Genomic DNA, 16,448 nt, shown 5'->3' with positions numbered 1-16,448 from the left:
CAACCAGTTCCTTCCTCACCCTAGGCTTGCCGAACCTCTCCTTCCTCCATTGCTTATTGAGAATCTGCCTGTTTAAACCGCTCTCAAGCTGTTTCTCCTTCGCTGCCACCGTTGTCATGCTCTATCACTCAGCTTTTGGAACATTGTCGACTTTGGTCGTTTGGTCTTCCCAATGGGATTTTTGACCGTTGGCTTTCATTTTGTCTCCCATCATTGCAATCCTATCTTTCATTGATTCCAATTTATCCTCCTATCAATACACAATGACAGCACAACTTTTACCGTCAGTCATCGCAGGCCCATTCAGCAGAATTTTCAGTACAGAACCAGGTATCTTGGGTGGCTCAGACTCATCTTATCCTGGTCCTTCCGTGGCTTCTTCGACCGCTTTATCTCCTTTCGTCATTCATCAAGACCTCCAGATCTCCTCTGCTTCTATTCCATCTGTTGCATCGGCACCGGTGCCGACAAACGATGAAAATCGAGACCCGTTACTCTTCAGTGATAACCCTTCGACGGCCTTTCGATCCTTTTCTGCCAGGCTCGCATCTGAAGCACCGAAGCTATATCCCTCAAGTATCGACGTGGCAGCCCCGCGGAACGCCTTTTCGAGCCGGGACCGCTGCCTCAACCCGTCTCAGAAGTCGTCTGCTAAGCCGAAAAGTCCTCAACCATTGACCGAGTTGGTGAACGAAAAGAAACGCAGAGCATGCGTACCAAAGCGTACGAAACAAAAGACTCCAGCGCATTCCGGAAGTGATGTCTCCTCACCAACAAGCTTGCCGTTCACACCGGTGAAGGGATCAACAACTACAGACACTATATCCACTGAAGAGACGGAAACATGGCTTGGCTCCGTTGATCCATTGGGTGAACCATCACACGATCATCAGAGCTCTTTGCTCCCAGTTCGATCTGAGAACGCGCCAGCATCCATGGTTCTACATCCAGCCTGCCACAGAAAACGACTTTCTGTTGCGTCGTCTGCATTCGTACACACTATGAAGACAGCAAGCGTGAGCAATTCAAGTTTCACAAATGTTCCTCGATCTTTTAGATTCGGTAGGTCGACAGATAGCTATGGAATTTTCGGTTCCCATGCCCGGCTGTCAACGGACAGCGACCGCCCTGCTACGAGTGCCTCCATGGATGAAGCTGCCTTTCGCAGAGGTATGAAGAGAAGGCAGATACTGGCTGAATTAATGGCTACGGAAGAAAGCTACATCGCCGATCTCAAGGCCCTTATCTACCTCTATTCAACTTTGCTGGCGTCTGCCATGACCATATCGAACAGGACCAGGTCTTCCATCTTGAGAAATGTACACGATCTTCTGCATACGCACGAGCGACTGTTAGAGACCCTTCACCAGGCCGCTTACGAGGCTGCGGTGCGCAAGTGGGCAGACACCACTTCACCCCGGGACCTCGGCTCCCCTCGCCGACACAGACGCTGGCGAAGTATGGAATCAAATGCCCTTTTCAAGCTCGGTCGAGGTCACAGGCATACAAGTAGTTCTGTGGATTCTTCAGAAATCGGTCGTGGTCGGACTTACCTAGGATGTGCTGAGCCAAGAGACGTGTCCGACATGGCAGCCGTCTTTGCAGAGTTCTTGAGTGACTTCTTCCTCTATGAAGAATATTGCGCCAATCACAGCCTCATTGCACACGAACTGCAAAGGCATGCGCCTACTCTGTGGTCAACGTATGAGTCAGGCCTCGAGTCACTGTCCAGGTCGCTCGTAGCCCTCAACTCCAAGCAGCAGCATGAGAGGAAGGGTCTCACCGTGGGCGATCTTCTGATCAAGCCTATTCAGCGTGTGACCAAGTACCCGCTACTCTTTGACGACCTCCTCAGGCATACTCCGGTCGCAGACTGCCCAAGTGCTCACTCTCAAGTCGAAGAGACCTTGAAATGCTTGAGGACAATTGTTCAGTCGGTGAACCAAGCAACAGATAATCATGAGACCCGAGCTCAGGTGCAGCGTCGATGGTCAGTCCAATCGAGACTGATTTACGGAACGATATCAATGAGACCTGAACATTTTCGACTGTTGGGTAACATTCAACTTTGTGGCGTATTGCATGTTACTTGGCAGACAAAGAGCCGAATTGATGGCTGCTATGCTCTTTGCATATTGTTCGAGAACAGTCTGATGGTGGCCTTGCCTGCCGGGGCGACCCCATCTTTCGAGGTCGTAGCCGTGCTGCATGATTACGACCTGACTGTCGGCTCGTCAAGCGATGGCCGGGGTAAGTCTTCCCCAAGCGGCACAGTAACCTGCGTTGACCACCCCTAGGCCTTCAATGTCATTCCACCTTGCACACTTGGAAGATCTGCTTCGGGGTCAGTGGGCATCTTCACGAATTCATCTTCAGCGCATGCTCCTCTGCGGAAGAGCAAGCTTGGAAAAATGGTATGCAGAGCAAAGAACCCCCTAGTAGAAGAACAGAAGAACGCTTAGTCGAGCTGCCTTCATGCGTCGGCCTTGAGCTGAGGTCTATTGGCATGGTCTACGGCCAACAAACCCACACACTGGCCAGACATCCCTCGGTCCAAAGAGCGGCCACGATTGGAAATCGAGCCAATGTTTGCCAGGTCATCATACGCAACACTCACAACGCACAAGATCTACACGAGTTCCGCCAGCCGATACCTGCTGCTATTAACCGATCACAGTCTCACATGACATCCAACCGCATCGCGGTATTGTCGCCGAAACGGTCAGAACGTGCAAGGCTTGAGGCAAGTCTTAGCGACATCTGGACCAAAGACAGATTGCCATATCCTGGGATGATCGGATCTCGCGGAGGCCAAATCATTCGGGCTTCGGCAGGATCATTGGTGCGCAAGCTGAGTTTGGCATCAATTCACGCTCCGTTTTCACGGCGCTCTGGAAGTATGTCACTTGCCAGTCGCAAATCATATGAAGCATTCACAGACGCTAGTCGGAGCAGGTCGAAACAGTCGGCACCCATCTTCGAGGTGCGGAAAGACAGCTTTGATGAGTCCACGGCTGCGCGGAAGAAATCGCATGATGTGCCGGAACTTGATACCATGGATAATGTGGTCGCACGGATGATAGGGAGCGGAACAAAGAGGATCTCGTTCGCCCACGGCGACAACAGCTTGCCAAGCAGAACGTCGAAGACCAAGCGGCCTGTTCAGGAACCTATGCCAGAGGTAGGCCCGGAGGATCCTGCAGAAGTGTTTTATTCGGAAGATAAAGAACCACCAGAAAAGCATGAAATAGTCGAGGAAGGGTTGGCAGGTAGGAAGAAGCGATGGAGCAATCCTCTTGGGATATTGAAGGGCTTGTCGGCTGAAGGCTTTCGCAACATCTTGCATTCAACCAAATAGACGACAGGATTGTAGGGGTAGAAGATGAAAACAGCAATAGATGAAGACGCGTTCTTTCATGTCTAGTCAAGGGCCATATTTTGCACCTTGTTGGTCCTTCTGTCGGGCGGAATCCATCAATCATGAAACTTCTCAAGTACAGAGTAAGTATGGTGGTATGCTAGCTGTCTAAGTACGGAGGACGTAGCAATACGTGGTGGACTGCAGTCTCAAAATAGCAGAGTTCAGCTCGCCAAACCGCCACAGCTGGACCGACGTGACCGACCTGCCGAACCGAAGCCAGCAGTTTAGTTAAGCTTCAGACGGCGGTAGACGATGCCTATTTCGTCGCTCGCATAGGGCACGAAGGGCGGTGATTGGCTATGATGGTGGAGAGGAGCCAGGAGCAAGGATCAGAACAATTTCCCTGAGGTGTTGATGTGGATCAGGAGAGGAATATGAGTGTGAAGTTGCTCTGTGGCTTGCTATGAGACTGAAGGGCGCGCTGGGTCCAAACGCTGGCAAGAGTGCTTTGCATGGGCAGTACAGTACACATGTCATTCTAGGATGATGCTTGACACCCAAAATACTCGGAGTCATTGGCAAGAAGGATAGCGTAAAGGTTGGACCGAACAAAAGGGGAAATGTGCACTTCCCATGAGTTGTGTTTCCAACCGGATATTCTTTCCCAAGCTCAGACGTTAGGATTGGTATATAAGCAGTAAGATATGTAAGATATATGTACAGGGATCATTAAGCGATGAGCGTTTGAAAAGATTAATGGATTGATTGGCCCTTCTGCTCATTTCCAGATGCACGAGCAGGAGTAGGAGTCGTCGTGCCTAGAGCCTTGCGGGCACGTAGCGGATGTGCTTGTACATTTCGTCGCGCGTCAGACTCTGGGTATCGTGTGAGGACGGCTCGATTTGACTTGCCGCAGCTTGGGACCGCTGGCTGCTTTTTCCTTTTCTTTCTGGCTCAGATGTCTGTGTGGTTGTGAACTCTGTTGGGAGACTGATGCCTATTACAGAACCAAAGCGAGACCAGCAAAGGCCAAAGCAGCACCACCGGCCATCTTGCCGTTGACGTTGGCAGCACCGGTGAAAGTCGAGGCAGGAGCAGCAGCCGTGGTGGAAGCGGGAGTCGTAGTGGCTGGGGCAGCGGTGGTAGCTTCAACCGAGACGGTGCTGGAGGGAGGAGTAACAGTGGCAGCGATCATGCTGGTCCAGGTCTCGCCGAGGCTGTAGGAGACAGTCTCGGGGACGGCCCAGGTGCTTGAGCCGGAGCTGAAGGTCGCGTTGTAGCTGGTGGTCGAGGTCCATTCGGACGGGCCAGTCCAGGCGCTGGAGGTTGGCACGGCGGTGGTCGCGTTGGGAGCGGCGGTCGCGTATGTGCACGAGGTCCAGGTGCTGTGGGCGTCGGAGAAAGTGAATGTGAAGGACCAGCTTGGGCTGGCCACGGCGGCGGCGGCGAAGAGCGCGGGAACAGCGATGAAGGCCTTCATTTTGGTTTTGGATATGTGGGGATAAGTAACGAATGGATGTGTTCGACGAGGAAACACGGGGTTGGGATTGTTTTATGAAATGAGTGAATGTAACTTCTGGAGTCGGTCGATGTCAACAAGAGAAGAAAAGAGAGAGGTACTTAGGTTGACTCGACGAGCAAGGTGAGTATATATCGGGATAGGGGAGTCGTGGGAAGAGTGAAATGGGGTGATGGGTCTCGGGGCGTGACAGGCTAAGCAGGGACAGCCTCGTGCGCCGTTCGAGACGTGGGTTCCACCGGACAGGGGCTTTTGGAAATTGGCAGCACCACATCGCCAGTCGTAGAGCGGATAGACGGAGGGAGGCGCAATTAAACTCGAGAGCGTCTCGAGCTTGAGCGTGGGCAAGCCTCTCAGCCAGAGTCGCGACGTGTTTTTGTTGGTTCTATGGCTCTGTTGGGGCCCATCCATCTGAATGAATTGGCTGGGTTCATATCAGGGCCGGAAAGCGCCATGTGGTTTCAGCCAGAGAAGGCGAATCTTGCTGGGCCAGATTGGTGCTTGGGCTTCTTCTGCTGCCTGTTCAGCACCATGGGAGGTGTTAGTGATGCATTAAACATGGAGGGAAGTTGTTCTTGTTTGTGGCTCCGAGCTCAAAAGCTTCTTGATGTCGAGCGTTGTGAAGAGGACAAGATGTTGGTTGACAGCTGCCAGGTGACGAGTCCACTCGGAGTTGCGTCGATCACTGCAAGCCTCTTCTGAGTCCTATTTACGCCACGGCAACGTGCATTGATCAAAACTCCGTACGCAGTTAGGTAGAACATGTAAAAGCACAATAATAATAACAAGCAATCCATGATCATTTATCACCACGATGCTCTTCAGTACTGATGCATGGTCAATATGCACGACATCGTTCTGTGGCCAACTTTGGAGGCCTTAATCCCACCTTTGCCGTGATCTCAAGACTACTAGTACTAATGGTCGGTCATGCTAGCCTTGCCCAAGGCTTCGACCCCTTTTGGAACTTCGACTACGACGACATGAGAAGACTCTTTCACCAGTTCATATCGATCTAGATGCTCCAGCTGGACAAATCTATTCAGTTGCCATGCCGGGTGGGAGATTTCTGTACACGCTTGCTACTAATGACAGTCATGACTTCTGCAAAGGGTCTCTCAGGCCCGTGTAGCAACAACCCGCCAACCATTGGAGGCGAGGAGCGCAGCTCATTTCCTTTCATCCATTCTCTCCTGAAGATGCATCCTGTTTACACTGATTCTTTCATACTTTGCCGATTCTGGCTCCCTCTCTCCTCGGCACAGTCCAGGGCTCGGGACATATAGTCTGGAAATGTTATGTCAGCAAGATGCAGCTTCGGGTGAGTGACCGGTGAGTAGACTAACCTCTCCTTCTGAAAAGGCCCAGAAATAAATAATCACACCGATGAGGAAATAAAGTGCTGAATTGGTGGCTTGGTATTGCAAGACACCAGTCAACGCACAAAGAGGGTATAACACCAATCTTGCTTCCATACTCCGATGCAGGCCAGGCACCATCTTGACCACGAATTTCAATGGCCATTCCCAAGCAAACACCAAGGTACCCAACAATAAGTTGATGATTTGTAAAACAGGAAAGGGCTTGACGGCGCCATCGAGATTCTTGGTGAGGAAGTCGAAGAAGATCTTGGGCCAGAAGAACCCCTCAAGGGCGGCGGCGACGTGGTATACGGCAGCCGTCAGGACGATGAGGCGTGCCCAGTGGTTCTTGATGAGCTTTCCCATGTTTGATCAATGTGTTCGAAAAGGTCGAGTGAGTGGCAGTGAATGGAAAGGGTATCCAAAAATTGGCGATTCAAGAAACGAAAGTCGGTGGTGAATGTAAATGACTGTGTTCAGGAGGACGGAGAAAAGGACGGCCTGCGTCTGGCGTTCACAAATGGTACATTGGGCTTCAGAGGTATATGAGGAGACCAAGAGAGCTCCCTTATGTCAAGGAGTCCCTGGTGATCTCGGTCCAAGGCCAAGCCGGTCAGAGAAATCGGCTGGAGGTGATGTCGACGTCGAGGGAGCAACAGTCAGAGAAGGGGAGCTAAAGGGCTTGAGATGCTTGTCTGAGACTCTCTCTGTCGTCAGAGTTTTATGGCAGTGAATTGGCGCGTAAGAGATTGGTAGCAGGTGTGGTCTTGTCGCAGGGTAGTGGTTGAAGCGCTTCGGAGACAGCAAGTGTTACAGGTGTGGAGTGAGTCTCACGATTTTGCCACGACCTCAGTATTTCGAGTCTGATGGTGGATTCGACGGTATGGAGGTTTGGGATGCAGACGTTGAGTAGAGTTAAATGAATTGAGAGTTGGGCTGTCGTTGAAAGCGAGATATGGCATTGTCTTGCGATAGAGAGGCCCATGGCTACTATGGACTTACATCGAGTGACCTACGTTGAAGCTCTGGCCGGCGAGTAAATCTGCAACCACCATTGGACAGGAATATCATCGACATGGTTCTTCACTCCACCTCGCAATAGTCTGGAGGTTGCATTCACCAGATCTGGTATTGTATCTGGTAGACGAAGGTGATGATTCGCGGTGGTGGGATGATGAAGGCGGGGATTGGGTGTAGTGGTGGCCTGTAGAGGATGCCTCGGCCACTTCCAGGCAGGATGGATAGGCGCTGAAAATAGCTGGCTTTACAGCATGCAGGTTCATTGAGATGCCCAGCGAACGAATGAAGACACAGAGGCCGGGATGTGATACGGGAACTGCGGCGGAACTAATATTGGCAGAGCCAGTCAGATGTACCTGCTTCTTTTGGGGTCACTCGGCTTACTGCCCTCACCAGGCTTCTTTTTCCTCTGGCGGTTGCAGATTCATTCTGATACGTTGTCGCCCTCATCTTGAGAACCATTTGCCCAATTCGGATTTCCCCGACCGTGACAATTCACCACCAAACTCGCTGGATTCACAACAGACCACTGATTATGATGATGATGATGGATTCTCGATACCTCAATCACCCTCTGAACCTACCAGAAGCCTTGTTCTGCCTGCCGAGGAACCGATGGGAGCTCCCGCGAAGCCTTTTCCTCCCGATCACCTCGAGCCATCCTCGCCATCCACCACTTATTCCGTATCGCAAACCCAGTGGCTGTGACAAGCTCGATCTTGTATTCGTCTCATCCAGCCTCTTTTTCCTCTCCGCCATCCAATAGCCGCCCAGGCGTCCACAAGAGGTCAAACGTGGCCGTCGCTGGACCAGGGTCTTCTCCACGCTTACCACCAAGACCCTGGCTCGGCTTTACCGCTTTGCCTTAGATGCTTTTCAATGTGCTTTACTCTGCATAATGCTTCGCTAACCATCATGTTCTACCAGTTCAACAGTTTGTTTCCTTTCCATCTCATAGTCACATTTCCTCTTGTCTATCACGTTGTCTATTGCTTCTGCATCTGATGGTATCCCCGAAAACGCTAGAAAATACCCTCCTTTTTGCACGGCCAACCCAAAACCTCCCCTGTTACATCTACTGTCCCAGGTTCCACCTCAAGTCTGTTTCGACCTCGACCACCTCCCATACTACCAAACCCTCACCGAGCAACCGTCTCGTTTGACCCTTTGCCTCATCCCGCTGCCATCAGCGGATCAATTTACTATCAGTACCTCCTGTTGGTATGATCAAGCGTGTGATCGACTGATCGGACTCCATATCTCGGGTATCCAACCTCCGGAGATTCCAGCATCGCTCCAGGAGGTTATCTCAAAAGCTCCAGCTTGCGGCTCTTTTCGATTAACCTGGTCTTCATCGCCTCTCCCAATTGAAGCGACAATCACTCCTTCACTTCTTTTTTCGCTGGTCGACTCCTGCCCCTCGTTTTTCTTACAGCAAACCGGCATGCAATCTCAATAAGTCGAGAAACCGAGAAGCTCAACTTTCGGGACTGGATTTTAGAACTTCATACAACAGGCCTTGGATTTGATATCCAGTCATGGCCACTCTCAAGTCGCACTTTTCTCTGAGCAAGATCGTCTTCTATGTCCTGTGGTGGGGTCTCCATTGGGGCTTGTTCGCCTTCGGCTGGTAAGAGCATCGTATTGATCGGGTTGATGATGAGACTGAGAACGATATATAGGTACAAGCAAGCATCAGATCCTCGACTAGCTGGTCTGAACACTCTCACCTTTTCAGTATGGATGTCTCGAGGCGCCGGCCTCGTACTGTCGTTCGATGTCCTGTTCATCCTGCTGCCCATGTGCCGCAACCTGATGCGCTTCATTCGACCCAAGTTCAAGTTTCTTCCTCTGGACGAGACGATATGGTTCCATCGGCAATGTGCCTACGCCATGCTAGTTTTCACAATCGTTCACGTCACTGCTCACTACGTCAACTTTTTCAACGTCGAACAGTCTCAAATTCGACCGGTGACGGCCATTCAGATTCATTATACCCAGCCTGGTGGCATCACAGGTCACATCATGCTTTTATGCATGCTGCTTATGTACACCACTGCACACCACAAGATTCGACAGCAATCCTTCGAGACATTTTGGTACACCCACCACCTCTTTATCCCTTTCTTGCTGGGTATGTACACCCACGCTACGGGCTGCTTCGTCCGTGATACAGCACTACCATTTTCTCCATTCGCTGGAAAGCCGTTCTGGACCCATTGCATCGGATACCAGGGTTGGCGATGGGAACTTTGGGGGGGTGGCCTTTATTTGTTTGAACGTCTCTGGAGAGAAATTCGAGCCAGAAGGGAAACCAAGATTTACAAGGTCATCCGCCATCCTTATGACGCGATGGAAATCCAATTCCAGAAACCCAGCATGAGATACAAGGCTGGTCAGTGGCTCTTCATCAACGTACCAGCGGTATCGGGCCAGCAGTGGCATCCTTTCACAATCACATCTTGCCCCTTCGACCCTTACATCTCAATTCATGTCCGGCAGGTGGGCGATTGGACCAAGGCTCTTGGTGATGCACTTGGTTGTGGACCTGCTCAGGCCAAACAATTCTCCGACATGGAAAGCAACGGAATCTACGAGATCGCCCTCTCGGCAGGGCAGGAAATGCCCGCCATCCGTATTGATGGACCGTACGGTGCCCCTGCCGAGGACGTTTTCGACAACGAAATTGCCGTGCTCATTGGTACAGGCATTGGTGTCACGCCTTGGGCATCTGTACTCAAACACATCTACAACATCCGCGCTGGACCCAACCCGCCACGCCGACTCAAGCGTGTCGAGTTCCTCTGGGTCACTCGGAGCATCGAGTCCTTTGAATGGTTCCAGACGCTGCTGTCTTCTCTCGAACAACAATCAGCCGAGGCTGCACAGTCTGTCGGCGGTCCCGAATTCCTCCGCATCCACACATACCTCACACAGAAGGTGGACCAGAACACTGCTGCCAACATCTACCTGAACACCGTGGGCAACGCCGTCGATCCCTTGACGGAGCTCCGCACCAAGACTCAATACGGCCGACCGGACTTCAAGCGTCTCTTCGGGGCCATGCGCGACGGCCTCATGGACCAGACATACCTCGACGTGGGCAAGGAGGGTAGCATCACTGCACAGATGAAGGCCACGGTCGGTGTGTACTTTTGCGGTCCCGGAGCGGCAGCCCGCGAGATCAAGGACGCGTGCAAGTACACCAGCAACGATCTGGTCAAGTTCCGATTCTGGAAAGAGCATTTCTAAACGAAGCGTTTGGGAGCGGGATGTCTTGTCATGGAGTTTTCCGAGCGAACTTAGGTTCTTTAGCCTGTTCAGACGTTCCTGACATCCTTTTCCTCATTGATCATTTCATTGTACAGGGCTTGAAAGCGGAGTTGAATATTTTATTGTTTTTTTACGTCTGCCCAGCGAAGCGAAGCGAAAGAGAGATACCACGAGATGAAGGCGAGGCCGTCGAACAAAGATGGAGCCAGGAAGCTTTTCATGTACCAACAGCATTCTTACGATTTGGCTATGAGACAGTCTGAAGTGACGGCCCCGGCCTGTATGGCGGGTCAGGTGCAAGGGTTTTAGATGCAAATGCTTCTAGGTAGCGCTCAACCAAAAAAAAGATGCAAAAGAAACACCTCTCTCCAGCTCGTTTTGGACGAGTAACGAGTAAGATTGCGCACAGTCCTGCTGGCACGTATCTTACTGCCAAGGGCACCGACCTTCTTGTGTAAGAATCAGATGTGTATGGTACATAGGCTTCTTTCTGCCCTTGGACCGGAAGCTCAAGTATTGCAGATTTATTTTAGACGTCCCCGATAGCACGACACCAGGGAGGAAGGCGAACGAGAACAGAAAGAACAACGCGGGCTTGAATGTACGAGTAATTCCCGTGAATCGAGCTTAATTTCCAGCATAACGGAATGTTTCTGCATAGCTATCATGCTCTTGGTAGCAGCAATATGCTCTGTGGCTTGTCCGTCCACTTTTTGAAGGTGATTCCATTGGTATTCCAGCTCATATCGTACAATCAACGGTGTGCCTTAGTTTGACAACTCATTCCCATTAACCATGCATGCTTGTTCAGATGAGGCATTCTTCGGTTTCGCAGGCGACTCTTCGAGCGGAACTCGATGTGGTTGCCCCCGCGTCGTAGACTGGCTTTCTATGCAGTGGGGTGTCCTTGTCTGGGTCCCATGGTCTCGTTACGATCTCCGCCACGTTCAGAGGACTGCGTAAGAGACCGTGTCAGCATGTGCGTTGAAGCTTTCCCAGAGGAGGGGTAGAATGTCTTACCTGAACAGACTGCGGCTGGCCCTGCTCAAGGATCTTGATGATGACCTCGTCTTCATTCTTAGTGCCGAACTCGTTCTCGAGACTAGCTTTTGATGCAGTGTCCATTTGTCCTTGAGCGCCGTGCTTGTGTGTTACCATGATCTTGAATGAGTTGACGACGTCCGTGAGTGGGATGGACTTGTCCTGCTTCCATTTGGCAAGGTCTTCGGGGGACTCGATGAAGACGATGAAATCTTCGGTCGAGCCCTTGTAGAAGACTTTGGTGACTGGTCCGTTTCCGCGAGTCATTTTTGATCAAAGGAGCGAGGTAGTGTCTAGTTGTGGTGTGATCACACGACTTGTTGAAGGAGATGAAGCTTGTAGAAGGAACGGTGGGCGGGGTGTTATTTGCTAGAGAGAGTCAGCAAAGGGCAACGAAACAGTGTCTTGACGGGCGTACGTTTCAGATAGAAAGTGAAGATGATGTTATGTGAAGATTGGGTACGCAATTGATCTTGTAGAAGTATCAGAGTAGTTTGTGTGTGTGAGTGATCTTGAATTGAAAAGGTGGTCAGGTACCTTTTATTCGGGTGATGAAAGCCCACGAGAGACGAGAAAATGATGTCATGGCTCTGCGAGGGATGGATGGTGGATGAGGGCAATGGCTTCCCACTCGCAACCCTCAAAATTCATCGACAGGGGAGGATCGCCCTACATCACAAGTCGCTTCTGTCCTGCCTTGGTAGCGTGATCCTTCGTTGACCTTCCACGTTCGACCAGCTACGTAACAGCAGCTACCCGGAACTCCATTCTTTGCTTGAACCCAATGTTGATCGAGCTATATCTTATTGCTGCCTGAACCGGGATCTATCGCGGAGCCTCACCAGGCTTGGATGTTCACGACCTCTCATCTGTTTCCCTCGCTGCAATTTGTGCGAGATTATCTTCTTGCATCGATCAGGGAGGAGGAACTCAGTCTACACACTGTCAGCACCCTGCTCTTCCAGCCTTCCATGCCGAGAAGGTTGTGAAATGTTCTCATCTCAGCATTTATGCATTGAGGAACCTGGCTTCTTCACCTGGTTTATTCATCTAGAGACAGGGAGTTGGAAATCTGTCAGAGGTAGGATTCCCGAGGCCCATATCGTCCCTCCTACATTGAGTCAGTCACTCATGGCCTCTTTTTAATTTGCATATCTCTGCGACCATGAGATTTGCCATTGAATCCCCTCACTTGCAATACCCAGCTCAACCAACGAGCGCCGCCGATTAATTCATATCGACCAGCGTTTCTGGTTCATCTCCTACCTATTCGCAACGGTCTCCCCTCCCGTATTTCTCGAGTCTCGCTCTTCAAAAGATAACAGCTGCAGGAACGAGCCCGTGACCTGAATGGCTGGTGACAGAATAGAATGCCAAACACATCAATGACATGTCAATCTTCCCTGAAGAAATCGCCTACACCTTGAAATTGCAGCGGTGTTTGAGTGAGTATTCCTCCGGGAGTAGAAATACCAGCAGGATTCGCGTTCTGCTAGGAGGGCTCATTCAGTCATCAATTCTAGCATCAGCTCCTGCGGCATTATCGAGGGCAGGCTGCGACCTGCTGGTGATCTTCCACCCTACTGCCGAATTGTTGATCCGCGGCGAGAGCCCGAGGATAAGATGTGAGATGCCGGCAGATGTCAGAAAGCCCAAGTTTACGTACCCTTTAGCATAACCTCTCGGGAGCTGTCTTCCCCCGCGCTCTCTGCGGACCTATCCGATACACACCCACGACATCCCAAGACGCCCAACCCGACAAAGGGATTGGCTATTTCCTTCTCAACTCGATTGCCGAAGCCCATGATGCTGCGTGTCTCCGGCCGAGATACTGAACAATTGACCCTATGTAGTAATCTTCTATCTACCGGACCACGAATCAAGTTGCGGCCGAAGTCAGACACAAGCAAGCTGTGTGCGCAGACGTCTGAAGTCGTGCGCCAAATTAAAATCACCCAAGGCCCCCCCACGATAGACACGTCGATCAAGACTTCCATGCTATATGCTCTCGTACACGAGCTGCAGTGAGCCAGACCATCAGCGTTCTTTGACACCAACTGAATCCGTAGGTCCAGCGTCTCAACAGCCTTGGGCTTCACAAAAAGATAAATCCAAGCCAAAGTCAACGTGGACTTGCCTTCCATACCAACAAGAAGTATGTTGCCCAGTATATCAGGACTGAAGACCGAATTGCTCGCCAGCATGAAGCTCAAAAACGACGAGATAACAATGTCCAGCACGAACGCACTCTTCCGCTACGCCTTCTGGGCAGTCGCCATCTTCATTACGAGTCAAGCCCTCGTCTTCCTGTACAGAAACCTCACATCACCCTTGCGCTCCGTGCCTGGCCCATTCCTCGCCCGCTTTGGACGGATATACTACTTCGCTCGCGTCGCCCTGGGCCGCTGGGAACATGATGACGTCGCTCTGCACCGAACTTACGGCCCGGTCGTGCGTGTCGGCGTAGACCTGTACAGCATCGACTCACCCGAAATCGTCAAGAAAGTGTACAGCATTGGCTCCAAATTCCCAAAGTCCGACTGGTACGATGCCTGGAGACACCCTGACCCAAATCGCTGGACTTTGTTTCCCGACCGTGATATGAAGCGGCACGCGGAGACGCGCAAGCGGTTTCAGGCGATGTACTCCATGTCAAGTCTGGTGAGCTACGAGGGGTACGTGAACGAGTGTACGGCAATCTTCAGAGAGCGGCTGGGCGAGTTCGCCGAATCGGGCGAGACCATCGATATGGCGCATTGGCTACAATGCTACGCATTTGATGTTATTGGAAACATCACATATTCACAAAGATTCGGGTTTTTGGACAGGGGCGAGGATATTGCCGGGTTGTTGAAGGCGCTGCATGGGGTATTGAGATACGGAGCGCTGGTGGGGATCTATGCCTCCTGGCACCCGCTGATTTTCAATATTTTGAGCCGTTTGGGCGTGGGTGGTGCATCGGGCAGGACCTATCTGATGAAGTATGTGCAGCAAAGGATTGAGATGAGAAAGGCCAAGGATAAGACAGGGGATGGTGTCAAGGAGGTTGGAGAGAGGGATGAGAGCGGGCCCATGGATTTCCTGGACAAGCTCATGGTTGCGAACAAGGAAGATCCAGCAAGGGTCACGCCGTATCATGTTTTCGTAAGTTCTCTCCCTTTCGAAAAGTTGTGCTGTTCAAACGCCAGTCTTGTGCTTTGTCTGTCTGTACAGGTATAGCATTCTGACAACTTGCAGATGATGGGCTTGTCAAATATCATCGCCGGGTCGGATACGACGGCCGTCAGTCTTTCGTCCATACTATACAACCTTATAAGATATCCGAACACGTTGAAGAAGCTGAGGGAAGAAATCAAGCATTTTGAAGAGCAAGGGCGTTGCGGCAACCCGAACGTGTCGTTCAAGGAAAGTCAGGATATGCCCTACCTTCAGGCTGTGATGAAGGAAGCTCTGCGTATCCATTCCGCAACAGGCTTGCCATTATGGAGAGTTGTCCCGGAAGGAGGCGTTGAGATATGTGGCTATTTCTTTCCCGAGGGTACCACTATCGGAATTAACACCTGGTGTGCACATTTTAACGAAGATGTCTTTGGTCCACACGCCAAGGAGTTTCGACCCGAGAGATGGATCGAAGCTGAGAAGGAGGGAGGCGAGAGTTTCAAGAATATGGAGGCCTACTACATGCCGGTAAGTATCCAATTCTCTTTCGACACCCGCCCTTTCCGTTACTGACCGCCTTGGAGTTTGGTCTAGGTTCGAGGACCTGTATAGGCCGGCATATTTCGTTCTTGGAGATGTCGAAACTGATCCCCCAAATTGTGCGAAAATTCGATTTCCAGCTTGAGTATCCGGATCGCCCTTGGAGTACGGAGAATACCTGGTTCATCAAGCCAACCGATTTTCGAGTAAAGGTCAAAAGTCGACAAGAATGATCAGAATTTGTCATAGTGTATTTATGTAAAGAATGTTATCAGCATCAGCATATCGCAGTTCGATGAAGAGTACATCGGACTCACTTAGAGTCTTCGGCGTGGATGGCATTGAGCCGCCGCAGATCTCTGGTGAAAATAATGTCCGAGGGATCGCACAGATGTCCACCCAAGGGGCAAGCGATATCTTTGTTATATCGACGGGCATTCGTCATGTTATCAAGTAGCTCGGCGACGCGACTGTCTGCTCTGTCCTTGGTCGCCCAGCTTCATTGTAAGAGCTGTCCGCTTTGACCGGATCGTGCCGAGTTTTTCGCCCCCCAGGCTTGACATCTAGGATCGTCCTATGCAGCTTATCTTCGCGTGTCATTGCCATCTCTTGCCTTAGCGGGGCATACTGGCTTCGAAGGCCCGAAGGCCACAGCACGTCAATGCTGACTCAGGTCCATGCCGCGCCAACCTGGCCAGGTGTGGCCAGAGCGACCACTTGCTATAGAGATGAGCCATGTGATGGCGGAAAAGTTCATGCAAGTTCTTCCCAAAGAGGTGTGAAAGACAACCTGAAGTGGAATAGAGAAGACGACATCCCCGCCAGCGCTGTCCTATTCTGCATCTATGAGCACACCTCCTTTACCGATTTGGTACCACATCAATCCTCGCATCACGCGGTGTGGCGGTGAGGTTGTCAATGCATCCCGGAGGTTGTGGCGCCGTGGTGGGCGCCATGTGTTTGACATGAACATCCAGCGCGGCTACCGAGACATTTGGCCGACCAAAGCTTTACGCAGAACAGTATGAGATGTCGTAGCCTTCGACCAGATCGCCTATTGCCAGGATTTAGGAAGGGCGTACTCCCTCCTGCCACTGTCAATGAAGCCGCATTCGAGGTGGAAAACAGATGTACGGCTAGACACGAGATTGGCGGCTAATGGCGTGAGATGCGA

The 16,448-nt window shown here is 51.4% G+C and overlaps 6 protein-coding genes across 7 annotated transcripts; 3 read left to right on the top strand and 3 right to left on the bottom strand.

Moving 5' to 3' along the window:
* Positions 1-263: 263 nt before the first annotated feature.
* Positions 264-3,429, top strand: PV05_07238 (uncharacterized protein; the record flags this gene model as incomplete). Its single annotated transcript, XM_013460043.1, has 2 exons — positions 264-2,250; positions 2,298-3,429. The coding sequence occupies 2 exons, from the start codon at positions 264-266 to the stop codon at positions 3,356-3,358; spliced, it is 3,048 nt and encodes a 1,015-aa protein (XP_013315497.1). The 3' UTR covers positions 3,359-3,429.
* Positions 3,430-3,799: 370 nt separating this feature from the next.
* On the bottom strand, positions 3,800-5,014 carry PV05_07237 (uncharacterized protein). Its single transcript, XM_013460042.1, has one exon. It carries the CDS (start codon positions 4,839-4,841, stop codon positions 4,362-4,364), a length of 480 nt encoding a protein of 159 aa, XP_013315496.1. The 5' UTR covers positions 4,842-5,014; the 3' UTR covers positions 3,800-4,361.
* A 1,090-nt stretch (positions 5,015-6,104) lies between these two features.
* Positions 6,105-6,607, bottom strand: PV05_07236 (uncharacterized protein; the record flags this gene model as incomplete). Its single annotated transcript, XM_013460041.1, has 2 exons — positions 6,105-6,167; positions 6,227-6,607. 2 exons carry the CDS (start codon positions 6,605-6,607, stop codon positions 6,105-6,107), a joined length of 444 nt encoding a protein of 147 aa, XP_013315495.1.
* Positions 6,608-8,799: 2,192 nt separating this feature from the next.
* Positions 8,800-10,804, top strand: PV05_07235 (uncharacterized protein; the record flags this gene model as incomplete). The annotated part of the gene is made up of 2 exons (XM_013460040.1): positions 8,800-8,891; positions 8,944-10,804. 2 exons carry the CDS (start codon positions 8,800-8,802, stop codon positions 10,511-10,513), a joined length of 1,662 nt encoding a protein of 553 aa, XP_013315494.1. The 3' UTR covers positions 10,514-10,804.
* A 249-nt stretch (positions 10,805-11,053) lies between these two features.
* PV05_07234 (uncharacterized protein) lies at positions 11,054-12,164 on the bottom strand. The gene is made up of 3 exons (XM_013460039.1): positions 11,994-12,164; positions 11,555-11,944; positions 11,054-11,489 (listed from the first exon to the last, which is right to left on the bottom strand). The coding sequence occupies exons 2-3, from the start codon at positions 11,840-11,842 to the stop codon at positions 11,424-11,426; spliced, it is 354 nt and encodes a 117-aa protein (XP_013315493.1). The 5' UTR covers positions 11,843-11,944; positions 11,994-12,164; the 3' UTR covers positions 11,054-11,423.
* A 1,142-nt stretch (positions 12,165-13,306) lies between these two features.
* Positions 13,307-15,548, top strand: PV05_07233. Of its 2 annotated transcripts, XM_013460037.1 has the most exons (4): positions 13,307-13,599; positions 13,651-14,719; positions 14,813-15,262; positions 15,319-15,548. In XM_013460037.1, the coding sequence occupies exons 2-4, from the start codon at positions 13,733-13,735 to the stop codon at positions 15,505-15,507; spliced, it is 1,626 nt and encodes a 541-aa protein (XP_013315491.1). In that variant the 5' UTR covers positions 13,307-13,599; positions 13,651-13,732; the 3' UTR covers positions 15,508-15,548. The 2 variants fall into 2 exon arrangements, with proteins under 2 accessions (XP_013315491.1, XP_013315492.1); XM_013460038.1 differs by having other exon boundaries at positions 13,307-14,719.
* The last annotated feature ends 900 nt before the right edge of the window (positions 15,549-16,448 follow it).

This window comes from Exophiala xenobiotica, assembly GCF_000835505.1.
Source record: "Exophiala xenobiotica strain CBS 118157 unplaced genomic scaffold supercont1.4, whole genome shotgun sequence".
NCBI classification, from domain to species: domain Eukaryota; kingdom Fungi; phylum Ascomycota; class Eurotiomycetes; order Chaetothyriales; family Herpotrichiellaceae; genus Exophiala; species Exophiala xenobiotica.
The sequence above is the reverse complement of the archived record's forward strand: the minus strand, read 5'-3'. Positions and strand labels throughout refer to the sequence as shown.

Coding starts and splice junctions, on each gene's coding strand:
- PV05_07237 (XM_013460042.1), bottom strand. CDS start 4,841: ATGAAGGCCTTCATCGCTGTTCCCGCGCTCTTCGCCGCCGCCGCCGTG.
- PV05_07234 (XM_013460039.1), bottom strand. CDS start 11,842: ATGACTCGCGGAAACGGACCAGTCACCAAAGTCTTCTACAAGGGCTCG. Junction 11,490..11,554: donor GCCAGCCGCAGTCTGTTCAG/GTAAGACATTCT, acceptor TCTCTTACGCAG/TCCTCTGAACGTGGCGGAGA.
- PV05_07233 (XM_013460037.1), top strand. CDS start 13,733: ATGTTGCCCAGTATATCAGGACTGAAGACCGAATTGCTCGCCAGCATG. Junction 14,720..14,812: donor TCACGCCGTATCATGTTTTC/GTAAGTTCTCTC, acceptor GACAACTTGCAG/ATGATGGGCTTGTCAAATAT. Junction 15,263..15,318: donor TGGAGGCCTACTACATGCCG/GTAAGTATCCAA, acceptor ACCGCCTTGGAG/TTTGGTCTAGGTTCGAGGAC.